The sequence below is a fragment of the Bombina bombina genome, chromosome 6, assembly GCF_027579735.1.
Source record: "Bombina bombina isolate aBomBom1 chromosome 6, aBomBom1.pri, whole genome shotgun sequence".
NCBI classification, from domain to species: Eukaryota; Metazoa; Chordata; class Amphibia; order Anura; family Bombinatoridae; genus Bombina; species Bombina bombina.
The window spans coordinates 343,596,065-343,611,563 of NC_069504.1; the positions used below are offsets into that span (position 1 = coordinate 343,596,065).

The 15,499-nt window shown below is 40.1% G+C and overlaps 1 protein-coding gene across 2 annotated transcripts in view; it reads left to right on the forward strand.

Moving 5' to 3' along the window:
* GNPTAB (N-acetylglucosamine-1-phosphate transferase subunits alpha and beta) overlaps window positions 1-15,499 on the forward strand; it is a 299,994-nt gene that overhangs the window by 53,080 nt on the left and 231,415 nt on the right. For both annotated transcript variants that reach the window (XM_053716982.1, XM_053716983.1), the window contains one exon: window positions 3,582-3,743. In XM_053716982.1, coding sequence (XP_053572957.1) covers window positions 3,582-3,743 — 162 coding nt within the window. The remainder of the gene's footprint in view (window positions 1-3,581; window positions 3,744-15,499) is intronic.

Sequence of the window (15,499 nt, forward strand, 5' to 3'; positions counted from 1 at the left end):
AAGATACATCAGAGCAGTGTTTAGTGTTAGTTTTGAATACTTGTAGCTTGTCCTCTATGGACAATTGAACTATCGGTGTACCTTTTTCTGTTCTGATTATTTTTTTTCCTAAGACCACCAACATAAATATGATTATTACTCTTTATTACACCTTGCATTGTATTTATTAAAAACATGTGTGCATAAAGTTTATGGCTATAACATACAAAAAAAACAACCCAGGACATTCATTTTTTTTAGTTGTAAATTTAGGTGCATTTTAAAGTAATTTAAGATGACTGTATTATTTGGGCAGAGCTTTTTATTAAAAAAAACTTAATTTTTTGTTATCCCTTAACTTAAAGGGTTAGGAAAGTCAAAACTAAACTTGCATTATTTAGATAGAGCATGCCATTTTAGGATACTTAAATTGACTTCTATTTTCAAATATGCTTTGTCCTCTTAGTATCCCTTGTTGAAAAATAATAAGCACATGCCCTACACTAGTGGGCGCTAGCTGCTGATTGGTGCCTGCACACATATTTGTCTCTTGTGATTGGCTAACTAGATGTGTTCAACTAGCTGCCAATGTTCCTTAAAGTGAATGTCAATTTTGATGCTAAAGTGCCCGGTTTTTAAAAATTCGATTAAAAACAGGGGCACTTTAATTCATCAAAATTTACATTTCACTCCTGTTGAGAAAAAAAACTTACCTTTTAATCTTCACAGCAGCTCCAGCTTCTTCTGGTCGTTGCAAGCCATTTCTGACGTCAGAAATGATGGATAGGTCATCCTCCAATCATGGCTTCCCCCCCGGGGGAATCAGTGTCTGATTCAGTGCCGTGATTGGAGGATGCTGGATTCCTCATTTTAGACCCAGGAAGAGGCTTTGCGACGGGCAGGGAAGCTGGAGCTGCTGTGAAGTTTAAAAGGTAATTTTTTTTTCTCAACAGGAGTGAAATGTAAATTTTGATGAATTAAAGTGCCCCTGTTTTTTAAAAGTGCCCGAATCTTTAAAAACCGGGCACTTTAACATCAAAATTGACATTCACTTTAAGCAAAGGATAACAAGAAAATGAGGCAAATTTGATAATATAAATAAATTGGAAAGTTGATTAAAATTGTATTTGGGGAGCTGAGCCAACGGCTAAAATGGCAAGATGCATCTAAGGAGACCTCCTGGCTCTAATTTAAAGGGATTTTGCTTAAAATACAAATTCAGGTGTATATCATCATAACCTGAAGAAATTTGGAAAGTAGAAACATCCTAAACCAAACTGCTGATCGCTTATGGTCGTCGGATAAAAAAATCACAGGGACTACCACTGTATGCAAGGCCGGCCATGTGCGTTTCTGGGGCTGATGCATGATATCCTCCGTGGAGCCTGGGCTACAAAGGGTACTGTTTCTACCGCATTTTGCATTCTTTATTACTGGTTAAATCCTGCTGGTCAACTTCATCATGGAATCTGCAGCATTTATCATCAAAGAGATAGGTAACCTCTTTGGATGATTATCGAACTACGTTTGAGCACATGCTAAAGATGGCACTCCAATCCGCTACAGCAGATTCAGCAGAGCAAGTTTTCTCCACTCTCATCGCTTTGGGGCCCCAGCGCTTGATGATAATCCCAAACAGGAGAGAAAAAGAACCGGAACTTGCTACCTGCAGTAGAAAACTGGGATCTTATGAATACAAGCGCTGCTGAGAGTAACGTAATTTAAGTGGATTACAGAAAACTGCATAGAAGTGCCCCAATCGGCTACCTTAAACCATACGACGGGGAACGGTATACTCAGGGAAAATCTTGCTGAAAATCTCTCCCAAGGCAAATAATAAACATGGATCACTCTACAGGTATGGGGGAAGGACAGATACTTGTCATATCGAGGGCCACTGCTCCTGCACTGGAATTCTACAAGATTAATCAACAAAACTGGAATCCCTTTGGTCTAGGACCCCCCCAATCTAACCATGCGCCCTATTCTAACTATACTGGTAATTGACGTGTATTTCTGAAGGGGTGGCTGGTAGCTATAGAAAATATGAAAGATCTGATGATATTGCATTAAAGTTATACTTGAAACATCTACCCTAAAAGGGAGGAGCTGTCTCTAAATACTAATTCGTTATGGCATTACTCCTTAAGGGTTAAATATAGTTTATTTTTGTCTATACATGTATTTAAATTGTTTATTTCACCAGAGAAAATACACATAAAGCTTCTATTTAGTGATTCATTTACTCACTATTCCTAGATGAGATGGAAGGATAAAAAACTAATAACTAAGAAGATCTAATTCTAGCAATCACGTTTTTATATATATATTCCAGATCGCTTATTGTGTTATGGTTGCCCCCCCCCCCCCCAACTCCCTTTTATAGAACTCTGGCACTTTCTGAGTGTGTCCAGAGTCTAAATTTGCAGTTTCCCTCAAAATATACCGCACCTAAATATAATACTTTTCCAACCAGATACCCAAGTTTAGGTGGCTTATATATGCTCTTAAATACACTGACAGCTATTATATATTAGGAGCTACAGTTTAATGTTTATCTTCTACTCTACTATAGGTATAAATGAAGCATCCTTTAAAACTTTTTACGTTATAAAATGATATATGTATGCAGATTATTTTAAAGCAAAATAAAGCTTGAAAATGTGAGGTTCATTTTGTGCATAATCAAATTTATCTGTGACGTAATGAATATAACCATGTATTCTCAACAGTATATTTAATATGATCCTTCTCTTCTGTATTCACACATCATTTTAATTATTGCATGTATGCTGTTTTGCGTATTGAACCTCAATAAAAATGTAATAAAGAGCAATAAAAAAATAAAATTGTATGTTCTTTCTAAATCGCAAAATACAATTTTGAGGTTTCCTATCCCTTTAAAGTTTGACTGAAATAAAAATCTGATATGAGCATGACAGTGTAAAATCTTCTTGATTAACTTGTGTTTTCAGACTTCCACTGTAAAAATGGATATCTTTTTTTTTTGTGGGTAGACTAGTATTCTTAATTATTTGTTTCATCTCTTATTTGTAAATCACTAACTCCACCTAATGCAAGCAACACTTTTTATCACTATAGAAAAGTAAAGCAAATATCTCTGTTCTGCATTTGAATCTGATTTTCAGAAAAAGGCTAAATACTAAATATAGGGTAACATATACTGTACAATTATGTATACAAATTTCAAATATATATATTTAATTAGAATAAGAAGCATTGATCTCCCCAGGACCATTTTAATGGGTGCACCACCGGGCTGATTTTACTGGCCAGTTGGCTAAAATGAGCTTATTTTAATTTTTTATTCAATGTTTATTGCACAAATTATCATTAAAAAATCCATGTTCAATTATGCAGCAAATGTGTGCTTTGGATATAATAAAAAGGTTATGATATTAGAAAGTATTACACTGCCCCCACCCAGCTACTTTATGCCACTTGTCTGGCAAAATTTTCTGTGGAGAACACTGAGAAGTAATAAATAAATACACATATTTCAATGGTACGGAAATTCATAGAGCTTTACAAATAAATAATAATAATAATTTGTGCTCTGATTTTTTTTTTTTCTCTTTCAGCTGCAGTTGTATTCTGAAGCTAGTGTAGCATTGTTACAGTTGAATAATCCCAAGGATTTTAACGAGTTAAATATACAAGCAAAGAAGAATATGACTATAGAAGGAAAAGAGCTCACGTTAAGTCCAGCATACTTGCTTTGGGATCTTAGTGCGGTCAGTCAGGTACGTAACAAGAAGTTATAACCTTTCCTACTTGAACTACAAGGCTAAATAATTAATTGACAAATTATTTGACTTCAATAAAAAAATATTCTGTTAACTGGTTTCTACTTCAAAGTGACTGTGGCTTTGAACATCTAAGATCTTTCTTCACGCCAGTCAAAACTGAATTACTGAACATAAAGGTCATCCAAACTGAGGCCAGGGGATACATAATATGTCTGACACATTGCAGAACCAAATAAATATTTAATTGTAGCAAGGAGAACCTTCATCATGGTTCAGGAAGAACAAACTATAAACCATAATTTCTTTCTAATGTTTGTGAGAGTCCATGAGACCTTACTCTTAGGAATTACATCACTTGGCCACCAGGAGGAGATAAAGACAGCCTACACAAGAGCTTTAAGTATCTCTCCCACTTCCCCTTCCATTTGCCTCTTCAAGGAGAGGGCAAGGATATAGATGTTAAAGGGATACTAAACCCACAATTTTTCTTTCATGATTCAGATAGAGCATGGAATTTTAAGCAACTTTCGAATTTACTCCTATTATCAATTTTTCTTCGTTCTCTTGCTATCTTTATTTGAAAAAGAAGGTATCTAAGCTTTATTTTTTTTGGTTCAGAACTGGACAGCACTTTTTTATTGGTGGATGAATTTATCAACCAATCAGCAAGAACAACCCAGGTTCACCAAAAATGGGCCGGCATCTAAACTTACATTCTTGCATTTGAAATAAAGATACCAAGAGAATGAAGAAAATTTGATAATAGGAGTAAATTAGAAAGTTGCTTAAAATGTCATGCTCTATCTGAATCACGAAAGAAAAAATTTGGGTTCAGTGTCCCTTTAAGTAAATTTATGTTGTTATCTTTAATCAAGTTTCTTTCCCTCAATGGAGAGTTCCTGGAAGAGAGGGATTCAGAAGAGTACTGCTGGTGCATTGTAATGCTTCTCTATGGAGTTGTAGTCCCAGGCAAGCCACTGGAGTTGCAGGGCAGTGCCTTAGCCTCCTCCTGTCTGGCTATTTGAATGTACTCTTCCTGCAAGGTCCTACACTGTAAGTTACAGTACAAGACAGATCTTCACTGCATATTGGATTCTGGAAGCAGAACGGTGGACTGGAATGGAGGGTGGGTAAGTATCCAAACCCATAGATCCCTAAGGCTTCTAAAGAGAAATCTGTCATTTACAGGTTCGTTTTTTGTAAAGTTCACAGTTTGTGCACAGTACACAGGTTTTTGCACAATGGGGGATAAAATAGTTTTTTGCAAATATAAGAGGTGTGGATGTGGTGACCGTTTGTGAAACAAATGTATGTTTTTCTCACTTTAATTTTTTTGTGATGCTGGTCCTTTAAATATTTTGCTCTGGCGGTCTCTGGTACCTCAGCGTTCCGGTCACATTCTTCACATTCCGGAGCATTGAGGAAGCAGCAGTGGCACCGATAAGATTGGAGATATACTCGCTTCTCCTTTGGACAAGAAAGGAGTTAAGTCTTCCCGCCACAGGAGAGCGTTTTTGACTCCCCGCGTTCTTTCTCCCTCTGGAGAACCGGATGCCAGAAGCATAGTAGTTCAGGCACCGCTTGCAGCACGGGTCAACGGAGGTTCCTCAGGAGGGGGTAAGATACCTATACTGGAGCAATGGGGGCATATTTGGGATATTTAAATATATTTCAAGATATATATTTAAAATTTTTGGACACTTTATTTAGCTATACTACATCAAGCTGAAACTCTGTTCTTATAGAGGTCACATACATAGTGCCTTTTACACAAAGGGGGTGCTCCTAGAAGTCAGTTCACTCTTTTTAACACAGTGGGTTTGTCTGTCACTTGCTATCTGAGACTGTAGCCACTAATATATATATATTTCTTTCATGTAATTAGCAAGAGTCCATGAGCTAGTGACGTATGGGATATACATTCCTACCAGGAGGGGCAAAGTTTCCCAAACCTTAAAATGCCTATAAATACACCCCTCACCACACCCACAATTCAGTTTTACAAACTTTGCCTCCGATGGAGGTGGTGAAGTAAGTTTGTGCTAGATTCTACGTTGATATGCGCTCCACAGCAAGTTGGAGCCCGGTTTTCCTCTCAGCGTGCAGTGAATGTCAGAGGGATGTGAGGAGAGTATTGCCTATTTGAATGCAGTGATCTCCTTCTAAGGGGTCTATTTCATAGGTTCTCTGTTATCGGTCGTAGAGATTCATCTCTTACCTCCCTTTTCAGATCGACGATATACTCTTATATATACCATTACCTCTGCTGATTCTCGTTTCAGTACTGGTTTGGCTATCTGCTATATGTAGATGAGTGTCCTGGGGTAAGTAAGTCTTATTTTCTGTGACACTCCTAGCTATGGTTGGGCACTTTGTTTATAAAGTTCTAAATATATGTATTCAAACATTTATTTGCCTTGACTCAGAATGTTCAACTTTCCTTATTTTTCAGACAGTCAGTTTCATATTTGGGATAATGCATTTTAATTTAACATTTTTTACCTTAAAATTTGACTTTTTCCCTGTGGGCTGTTAGGCTCGCGGGGGCTGAAAATGCTTCATTTTATTGCGTCATTCTTGGCGCGGACTTTTTTGGCGCAAAAATTCTATTTCCGTTTCCGGCGTCATACGTGTCGCCGGAAGTTGCGTCATTCTTTGACGTTATTTTGCGCCAAAAATGTCGGCGTTCCGGATGTGGCGTCATTTTTGGCGCCAAAAAGCATTTAGGCGCCAAATAATGTGGGCGTCTTATTTGGCGCGAAAAAAATATGGGCGTCACTTTTGTCTCCACATTATTTAAGTCTCATTTTTTATTGCTTCTGGTTGCTAGAAGCTTGTTCTTTGGCATTTTTTCCCATTCCTGAAACTGTCATTTAAGGAATTTGATCAATTTTGCTTTATATGTTGTTTTTTTCTTTTACATATTGCAAGATGTTCCACGTTGCAACTGAGTCAGAAGTTACTTCAGGAAAGTCACTGCACAGTGCTGGAGCTACCAAGCTAGGTGTATCTGCTATAAACTTTTGGTATCTGTTTCTCCAGCTGTTATTTGTATTGCATGTCATGTCAAACTTATTAATGCAGATAAAATTTCCTTTAGTACGGTTACATTACCTGTTGCTGTTCCGTCAACATCTAATTTTCAGAGTGTTCCTGATAACATAAGAGATTTTATTTTTTAAATCCATTAAGAAGGCTATGTCTGTTATTTCTCCTTCTAGTATACATAAGTCTTTTAAAACTTCTCTTTTTTCAGATGAATTTTTAAATGAACATCATCATTCTAATACTGATAATGGTTCTTCTGGTTCAGAGGTTTCTGTCTCAGAGGTTGATGCTGATAAATCTTTGTATTTGTTCAAGATGGAATTTATTCGTTCTTTACTTAAAGAAGTGTTATTTGCATTAGAAATAGAGGATTCTGGTCCTCTTGATTCTAAATGTAAACGTTTAAATAAGGTTTTTAAATCTCCTGTAGTTATTCCAGAAGTGTTTTATCTCCCTGATGCTATTTCTGAAGTAATTTCCAGGGAATGGAATAATTTGGGTAATTTATTTACTCCTTCTAGACGTTTAAGCAAATTGCATTATTTCTAATGCATTAGAAATAGAGGATTCTGGTCCTCTTGATTCTAAATGTAAACGTTTAAATAAGGTTTTTAAATCTCCTGTAGTTATTCCAGAAGTGTTTTATCTCCCTGATGCTATTTCTGAAGTAATTTCCAGGGAATGGAATAATTTGGGTAATTTATTTACTCCTTCTAGACGTTTAAGCAAATTATATCCTGTGCCATCTGACAGATTAGAGTTTTTTGAGACAAAAATCCCTAAGGTTATGGGGCTATCTCTACTCCTGCTAATGTACTACTATTCCTACGGCAGATAGTACTTCATTTAAGGATCCTTTAGATAGGAAAATTGAATCCTTTCTAAGAAAAGCTTACTTATGTTCAGGTAATCTTCTTAGACCTGCTATATTTTTAGCGGATGTTGCTGCAGCTTCAACTTTTTGATTAGAAGCTTTAGAGCAACAAGTAACAGATCATAATTTTATAGCATTATTATTATTCTATAACATGCTAATAATTTTATTGGTGATACCATCTTTTGATATCATTAGAGTTGATGTCAGGTATATGTCTTTAGCTATTTTAGCTAGAGAAGCTTTATGGATTAAACTTGGAATGCTGACATGTCTTCTAAGTCATCTTTGCTTTCCCTTTCTTTCCAGGGTAAATAATCATTTTAGTTCCTTTCCTTACAAGGAACAAAAGCCTGATCCTTCTTCCTCAGGAGCGGTATCAGTTTGGAAACTATTTCCAGTTTGGAATATATCCAAGCCTTATAGAAACCTATAGCCAGCTCCTAAGTACCTATGAAGGTGCGGCCCTTATTCCAGCTCAGCTGGTATGGGGCAGATTACGTTTTCTTCAAAGAAATTTGGATCAATTCCGTTCTTAATCTCTGGTTTCAGAAACATTGTTTCAGAAAGGTACAGAATTGGCTTCAAGTTAAGGCCTCCTGCTAAGAGATTCTTTTCTTTCCCGTGTCCCAGTTAACACAGCAAAGGCTCAGCATTTCTGTAATGTGTTTCAGATCTAGAGTTGGCTGGAGTATTTATGCCAGTTCCAGTTCTGGAACAGGGGCTGGGGTTTTATTTTATCTCTTCATTTGTACCAAAGAAGGTCAATTCCTTCAGACCAGTTCCGGATCTGTCATTATTGAATCGTTATGTTAGGATACCAACATTCAAGATGGTTACTGTAGGACTATCCTGCCTTTTGTTTAGCAAGGGCATTATATGTCTACAATAGATTTACAGGATGTGTATCTGCATATTCCGATTCATCCAGATCACTTTTAGTGTCTGAGATTCTCTTTTTAGACAAGCATTACCAGTTTTGTGGCTCTACCGTTTGGCCTAGCCTCAGTTCCAAGAATTTTTTTCAAAGGTTCTCGGTGCCCCTTTTTTCTGTAATCAGAGAATAGGGTTTTGGTATTTCCTTATTTGGACGATATCTTGGTACTTGCTCAGTCTTCTCATTTTCGAAGAATCTCATACGAATCGACTTGTGTTGTTTCTTCAATTTCATGGTTGGAGGATCAATTTACCATTCAGTTCATTGATTCCTCAGACAAGGGTAACCTTTTTAGGTTTCTAGATAAATTCAGTGTCTATGACTCTGTCCTTGTCAGACAAGTGAAGTTTAACATTGATATCAGCTTGTCAAAACCTTCAGTCACAATCATTCCCTTTGGTAGCCTTATGCATGGAAATGTTGGGTCTTAGGACTGCCGCATCAGATGCGATCTCCTTTGCTCGTTTTCACATGCGACCTCTTCAGCTCTGTATGCTGACCCAATGGTGCAGGGATTACTCAAAGATATCTCAATTAATATCTTTAAACCGATTTTACAACACTCTCTGACATGGTGGACAGATCACCATCGTTTAGTTCAGGGGGCTTCTTTGTTCTTCCGACCTGGACTATAATCTGAACAGATGCAAGTCTTACAGGTTGGGGAGCTGTGTGGGGGTATCTGACGGCACAAGGGGTTTGGGAATCTCAGGAGGTGAGATTTCCGATCAATATTTTGGAACTCCGTGCAATTTTCAGAGCTCTTCAGTCTTGGCCTCTTCTCAAGAGAGAGTTGTTCATTTGTTTTCAGATAGACAATGTCACAACTGTGGCATACATCAATCATCAAGGAGGGACTCACAGTCCTCTGGCTATGAAAGAAGTATCTCGAATTTTGGTTTGGGCGGAATCCAGCTCCTGTCTAATCTCTGCGGTTCATATCCCAGGTATGGACAATTGGAAAGCGGATTATCTCAGTCGCCAAACGTTGCATCCGGGCGAATGGTCTCTTCACCCAGAGGTATTTCTTCAGATTGTTCAAATGTGGGAACTTCCAGAAATAGTTCTGATGGCTTCTCATCTAAACAAGAAACTTCCCAGGTATCTGTCCAGATCCCGGGATCCTCAGGCGGAGGCAGTGGATGCATTATCACTTCCTTGGAAGTATCATCCTGCCTATATCTTTCCGCCTCTAGTTCTTCTTCCAAGAGTAATCTCCAAGATTCTGAAGGAATGCTCGTTTGTTCTGCTGGTAGCTCCGGCATGGCCTCACAGGTTTTGGTATGCGGATCTTGTCCGGATGGCCTCTTGCCAACCGTGGACTCTTCCGTTAAGACCAGACCTTTTGTCTCAAGGTCCTTTTTTCCATCAGGATCTGAAATCCTTAAATTTAAAGGTATGGAGATTGAACGCTTGATTCTTGGTCAAAGAGGTTTCTCTGACTCTGTGATTAATACTATGTTACAGGCTCGTAAATCTGTATCCAGAGAGATATATTATAGAGTCTGGAAGACTTATATTTCTTGGTGTCTTTCTCATCATTTTTCTTGGCATTCTTTTAGAATACCGAGAATATTACAGTTTCTTCAGGATGGTTTAGATAAGGGTTTGTCCGCCAGTTCCTTGAAAGGTCAAATCTCTGCTCTTTCTGTTCTTTTTCATAGACAGATTGCTATTCTTCCTGATATTCATTGTTTTGTACAAGCTTTGGTTCGTATAAAGCCTGTCATTAAGTCAATTTCTCCTCCTTGGAGTTTGAATTTGGTTCTGGGGGCTCTTCAAGCTCCTCCATTTGAACCTATGCATTCATTGGATATTAAATTACTTTCTTGGAAAGTTTTGTTCCTTTTGGCCATCTCTTCTGCCAGAAGAGTTTCTGAATTATCTGCTCTTTCTTGTGAGTCTCCTTTTCTGATTTTTCATCAGGATAAGGCGGTGTTGCGAACTTCTTTTGAATTTTTACCTAAGTTGTGAATTCCAACAACATTAGTAGAGACATTGTGGTTCCTTCATTATGTCTTAATCCTAAGAATTCTAAGGAGAAATCGTTGCATTCTTTGGATGTTATTAGAGCTTTGAAATATTATGTTGAAGCTACTAAGTCTTTCCGAAAGACTTCAAGTTTATTTGTTATCTTTTCCGGTTTTAGAAAGGCCAGAAAACTTCTGCCATTTCTTTGGCATCTTGGTTGAAATCTTTAATTCATCTTGCCTATGTTGAGTCGGGTAAGACTCCGCCTCATAGGATTACAGCTCATTCTACTAGGTCAGTTTCTACTTCCTGGGCGTTTAGGAATGAAGCTTCGGTTGATCAGATTTGCAAAGCGGCAACTTGGTCCTCTTTGCATACTTTTACCAAATTCTACCATTTTGTTGTATTTTCTTCTTCTGAAGCAGTTTTTGGTAGAAAAGTACTTCAGGCAGCGTTTTCAGTTTGAATCTTCTGCTTATGTTTTTTCATTAAACTTTATTTTGGGTGTGGATTATTTTCAGCAGGAATTGGCTGTCTTTATTTTATCCCTCCCTCTCTAGTGACTCTTGTGTGGAAAGATCCACATCTTGGGTAGTCATTATCCCATACGTCACTAGCTCATGGACTCTTGCTAATTACATGAAAGAAAACATAATTTATGTAAGAACTTACCTGATAAATTCATTTCTTTCATATTAGCAAGAGTCCATGAGGCCCGCCCTTTTTTGTGGTGGTTATGATTTTTTTGTATAAAGCACAATTATTCCAATTCCTTATTTTATATGCTTTCGCACTTTTTTCTTATCACCCCACTTCTTGGCTATTCGTTAAACTGAATTGTGGGTGTGGTGAGGGGTGTATTTATAGGCATTTTAAGGTTTGGGAAACTTTGCCCCTCCTGGTAGGAATGTATATCCCATACGTCACTAGCTCATGGACTCTTGCTAATATGAAAGAAATGAATTTATCAGGTAAGTTCTTACATAAATTATGTTTTTTTTTGAAATTGTAATTTTTATTAGATTTTTTGAAGTAACATAATAATAGATACAACAACTGTACGAGACAATCGTACATCAACTGCAAGTACATCGGGACATGAACATAAGCATTACAGTCATAATGTACATTTCTATGAAAAGAGTGTCAGTGTCCTGATAGGACAAAGAATAGCATCAGAGGAAGGGGAGGGGGGGGAGGATGGTGGGGGGGGGAGGCGGGAGTGCTGGGATCTTCCATCTATGTAGTTAGGGGTGTACTGCTATCTAAGTGTCGCAAGTGGGGAGCCAGACTGTGTCGAACCTGTTTTTCCAATCGGACCAAATCAGTTCGAAGTAATCAATCCTACCTGAGGTATAGTAAATACTCTTCTCCATAGAGTACATGTATGCCATGGTGGATACAATGTCCGACCAGGCAGGGGGAAGGGATCTTTTCCAAGATCTCGCTATGTTGAGTTTAACCGCTGATAGGAGGTAAATACTGAGTGACCCATAATGTTTGGGTAATTTACATACGCCTAAGGGGAACAGAGTCGTCTCAGGGGTTCTGGGTAGATTAATACAGAGACTGGCTAATGTAGAGAAACATTTGTTCCAGGTAGGTTTGAGTCTGGGGCAGCTCCACCTAATGTGGATCATATCCCCAATGTGTGAGCAGTCTCTCCAACAGGAGGAGGAGGTCTCAGGGAAGATTTTCGCGAGTCTAGCCGGGACATAGTACCAATGCGTGAGCACCTTAATATAGGTTTCGAGGATGGTAATGCAGTGGAGGGTTTTCTTAGTAAACAGGAGCGTGCGTTGCCACTCTAGGGGGGGTTTCGAGAAGTCTAACTTCCGTTCCCATTTCAAGATATGTTGAGCTTTGTCAGCTGGAGCAGCCCCTTCCATGAGATAATAGTGTAAGGACAGTGGTTTGCCCAGTTTGAGCCCCTGTTGCCATCTAGCTTCCCATATGGTAAGCTGACGAGGTGGGGAGGGTTTGAATCCCCATCTAGATAAGAAGCTGGTGACTCTGGAGTATTCAAACTTCATGTACAAGGGTGTGGATGGAGTAGTGTCGAGTTGGGTGTAGGGGAGAAGGTTGTAGGTGACGAGGTAAACCAGAGGTCCTCCACCTTCATGATTCCCAGCCGAGCTCAGGCATTTGGATGGGAGTCAGGTAAACCTGACAGAAGACCGTTCATAGAGGTAATTGGGGAAGGATGAGGAGCTACCTTAGGGTTATGCCTCAGGCGGTCCCAGGCGGATAGGCACTCCTTAATAATCAGGTTGGAGGCGTCTAGGTTCCTTCTGCAGTGGAGTGGTGTCCACACAAGGTCCCTAAAAGTAAGGTGATGTGGTAGGGAGGCTTGTTCAATAGACCTCCATTTACTATCTGAGTCTTTGACACCCCATTGTGAGATATGGGTGAGCATAGCAGCGTCCGCATATCTAAAAATAGAGGGAGAAGCAACCCCGCCGTGCATTCTAGGGAACTGCAAAACATTATGGGCAACTCTTGGGGGTTTACCCTGCCATATGTATTTAGTGCAGGCACTCTGGAGCTGTACGAGGAGAGTTCTGGGTACTCTTATCGGTAGGCAACGAAGGGCGTATGTGAGTTTAGGTAGATGACTCATCTTTAGAGCCGCTATGCGTCCTAACCAGGACACACATTTAAAGTTCCATCGCATGGCTAGAGACCGAAGCTCGGTCAAGAGGGGTTTGAAGTTATCTTCAATAATTTGGGGGAGAGAGTTAGATAATTTAACTCCGAGATGGGAAACGTATTTGTGGCTGGGGGCAAACTTATATTTTTTACATAAGCTTTTAGAGACCTCCTCGGGAAACCCAGAGAGGAATAATTCAGATTTCGAGTGATTCAATTTATAGTGCGACAAGGCACTAAATGTCTCTAATAGGGACAAGAGTCTTGGAATCTCTCGTGAGGGTCTGGAGAAAAACAGGGTGGTATCGTCTGCGAATAGGGCTACTTTATGAACCGTGCCGTGAAGGGTGATTCCCGAAATTTCTTTGTCTGTCCTAATAGCCGCAGCCAAAGGCTCCATGGCCAGTGCGAACAGAATCGGGGAGAGGGGGCAACCCTGTCCGGTGCCATTGGAGATAGGGAAGGGAGTGTGTTCAAATCCGAGGCCTCTCACCGAGGCCACTGGAGAGGAATATAGGGCCTGGATTGCCGATATAATACTCGCAGGGAACTGGAAGTGCCCTAAGACCCGCCAGAGGTACTCCCATCTGACGCGGTCAAAGGCTTTCTCGGCGTCTAGAGAGAGAACCGCAAGTGGTCTATTTAGTCTCTTAGCCTCTAGAAGTATATCAAGGAGCCTCCTGGTGTTATCAGGACCCTCTCTCCCTGGTATAAACCCGACTTGATCTGGGTCAATAAGTGTTGGAAGCAGCTTTGCTAGCCGGTTGGCCAGGATTTTGGCGTAAATCTTAACGTCAGTGTTGATGAGTGAAATGGGTCGTAACTAGCGCATAGGGTGGGGTCTTTATTGGGTTTGGGAATGGTGATGATGGATACCTCAAGTAATTCCTTATCAAATCTCCCTGTGGACATGGCCTTGTTAAAAAATCTGGTAAGTATAGGGGTGAGTTCTGGTAGATATGTCTTATAGAAGATGGCCGTGAAGCCATCCGGCCCAGGGGCTTTAAGAGATTTCAATTTTTTAACAACCGATTTAACCTCCTGGCTAGAAATCGGGGTGTCAATGCGTTCTTTATGAGACTCGTCAAGGGTGGGGAGCTTGAGGGAGTGAAGGAAGGAGTCTATGGTTTCCGAGGGGGCTTTCCCGACCGTCGTGGTATCACTTAAATTATAAAGAGCAGAGTAGAACTCATGAAACTGTTGGCCTATCTGGGACGGGAGTCGAACAGATCGACCATCTTGTTTGATTTCGTGGATACGAGTGGCACCCGCACGCTGCCTGATTTTATTGGCAAGTAAGGAATCCGCCTTATTGCCTTTGGAATACAGGAGGTGTTTCAGACGGAGAAGATTGGATTGTGTCTTACGGAATTCTAACTGGCAGATATGCTGTCTAAGGTCTTCTACCTCTGTTTTTTAAGCTACCGGGTCCGAGACCCGCCGTTGGGTCTCAAGAGCCCGTAGCCTGCAATGTGCTTGGGAAAGGGAGAGGCCCGCTTGCCTTCTAAGGTGAGCCTGCTTGCGAATGAAGAGGCCTCGCAGAGTAGCCTTAAATGCACCCCAAATCGTGTTCTCGCTAACTTTTGGGGGTATCATTAGTCTGGAGGGTGAAGCAAATCTCCCTCCTGATCTCTTCCCTAAACGGGATATCCGAGAGGAGATGGTGTGGCAGTCTCCATGGGGCTCTGGTCTTGGTAGTATGACTAGATATAATGTCCAGGGTGATAAGGTCATGATCTGACCACGGGCAGAGGTGAATGTTCACGGAGCGAACCAAGTCAAGGTCTGTGGGGTGGCAGAAAAAGTAATCTAGCCTAGAGTATGTAGCGTGAGGGTGGGAGAAGTGGGTAAAATCTTTATCTAGAGGGTGAAGGGACCTCCAAGTATCAAAGTAAGTGAACTGACACATTAATTCTCGGAATCTACGACTGGTGGGGTCGTGGCTGGAGGGGAGTCTCTTAGAGGGGCCTGTTTTCCTATCTATCTTCTCGTCCCATACCATGTTCAGGTCACCGGCGAGGATAACTCTGCCTTGTTTGACCTTCTCCACATGCAGAAGGACCTTCCTGAGGTACCTGGGTTGGAGGGAGTTCGGGAGATAGACCGATACGAGAGTATATGTGACATGATCCAAATTACATATAAGGATGAGGTATCTAGCCTGAGGGTCTCTGTATGTAAAGAGGGGCTCGTAAGCCACTCTTTTGTGTATTAGGATGACTACTCCTCTGGCTTTCTTTGTGAAGGAAGCCGCCTCAAAGATTGGGTAGT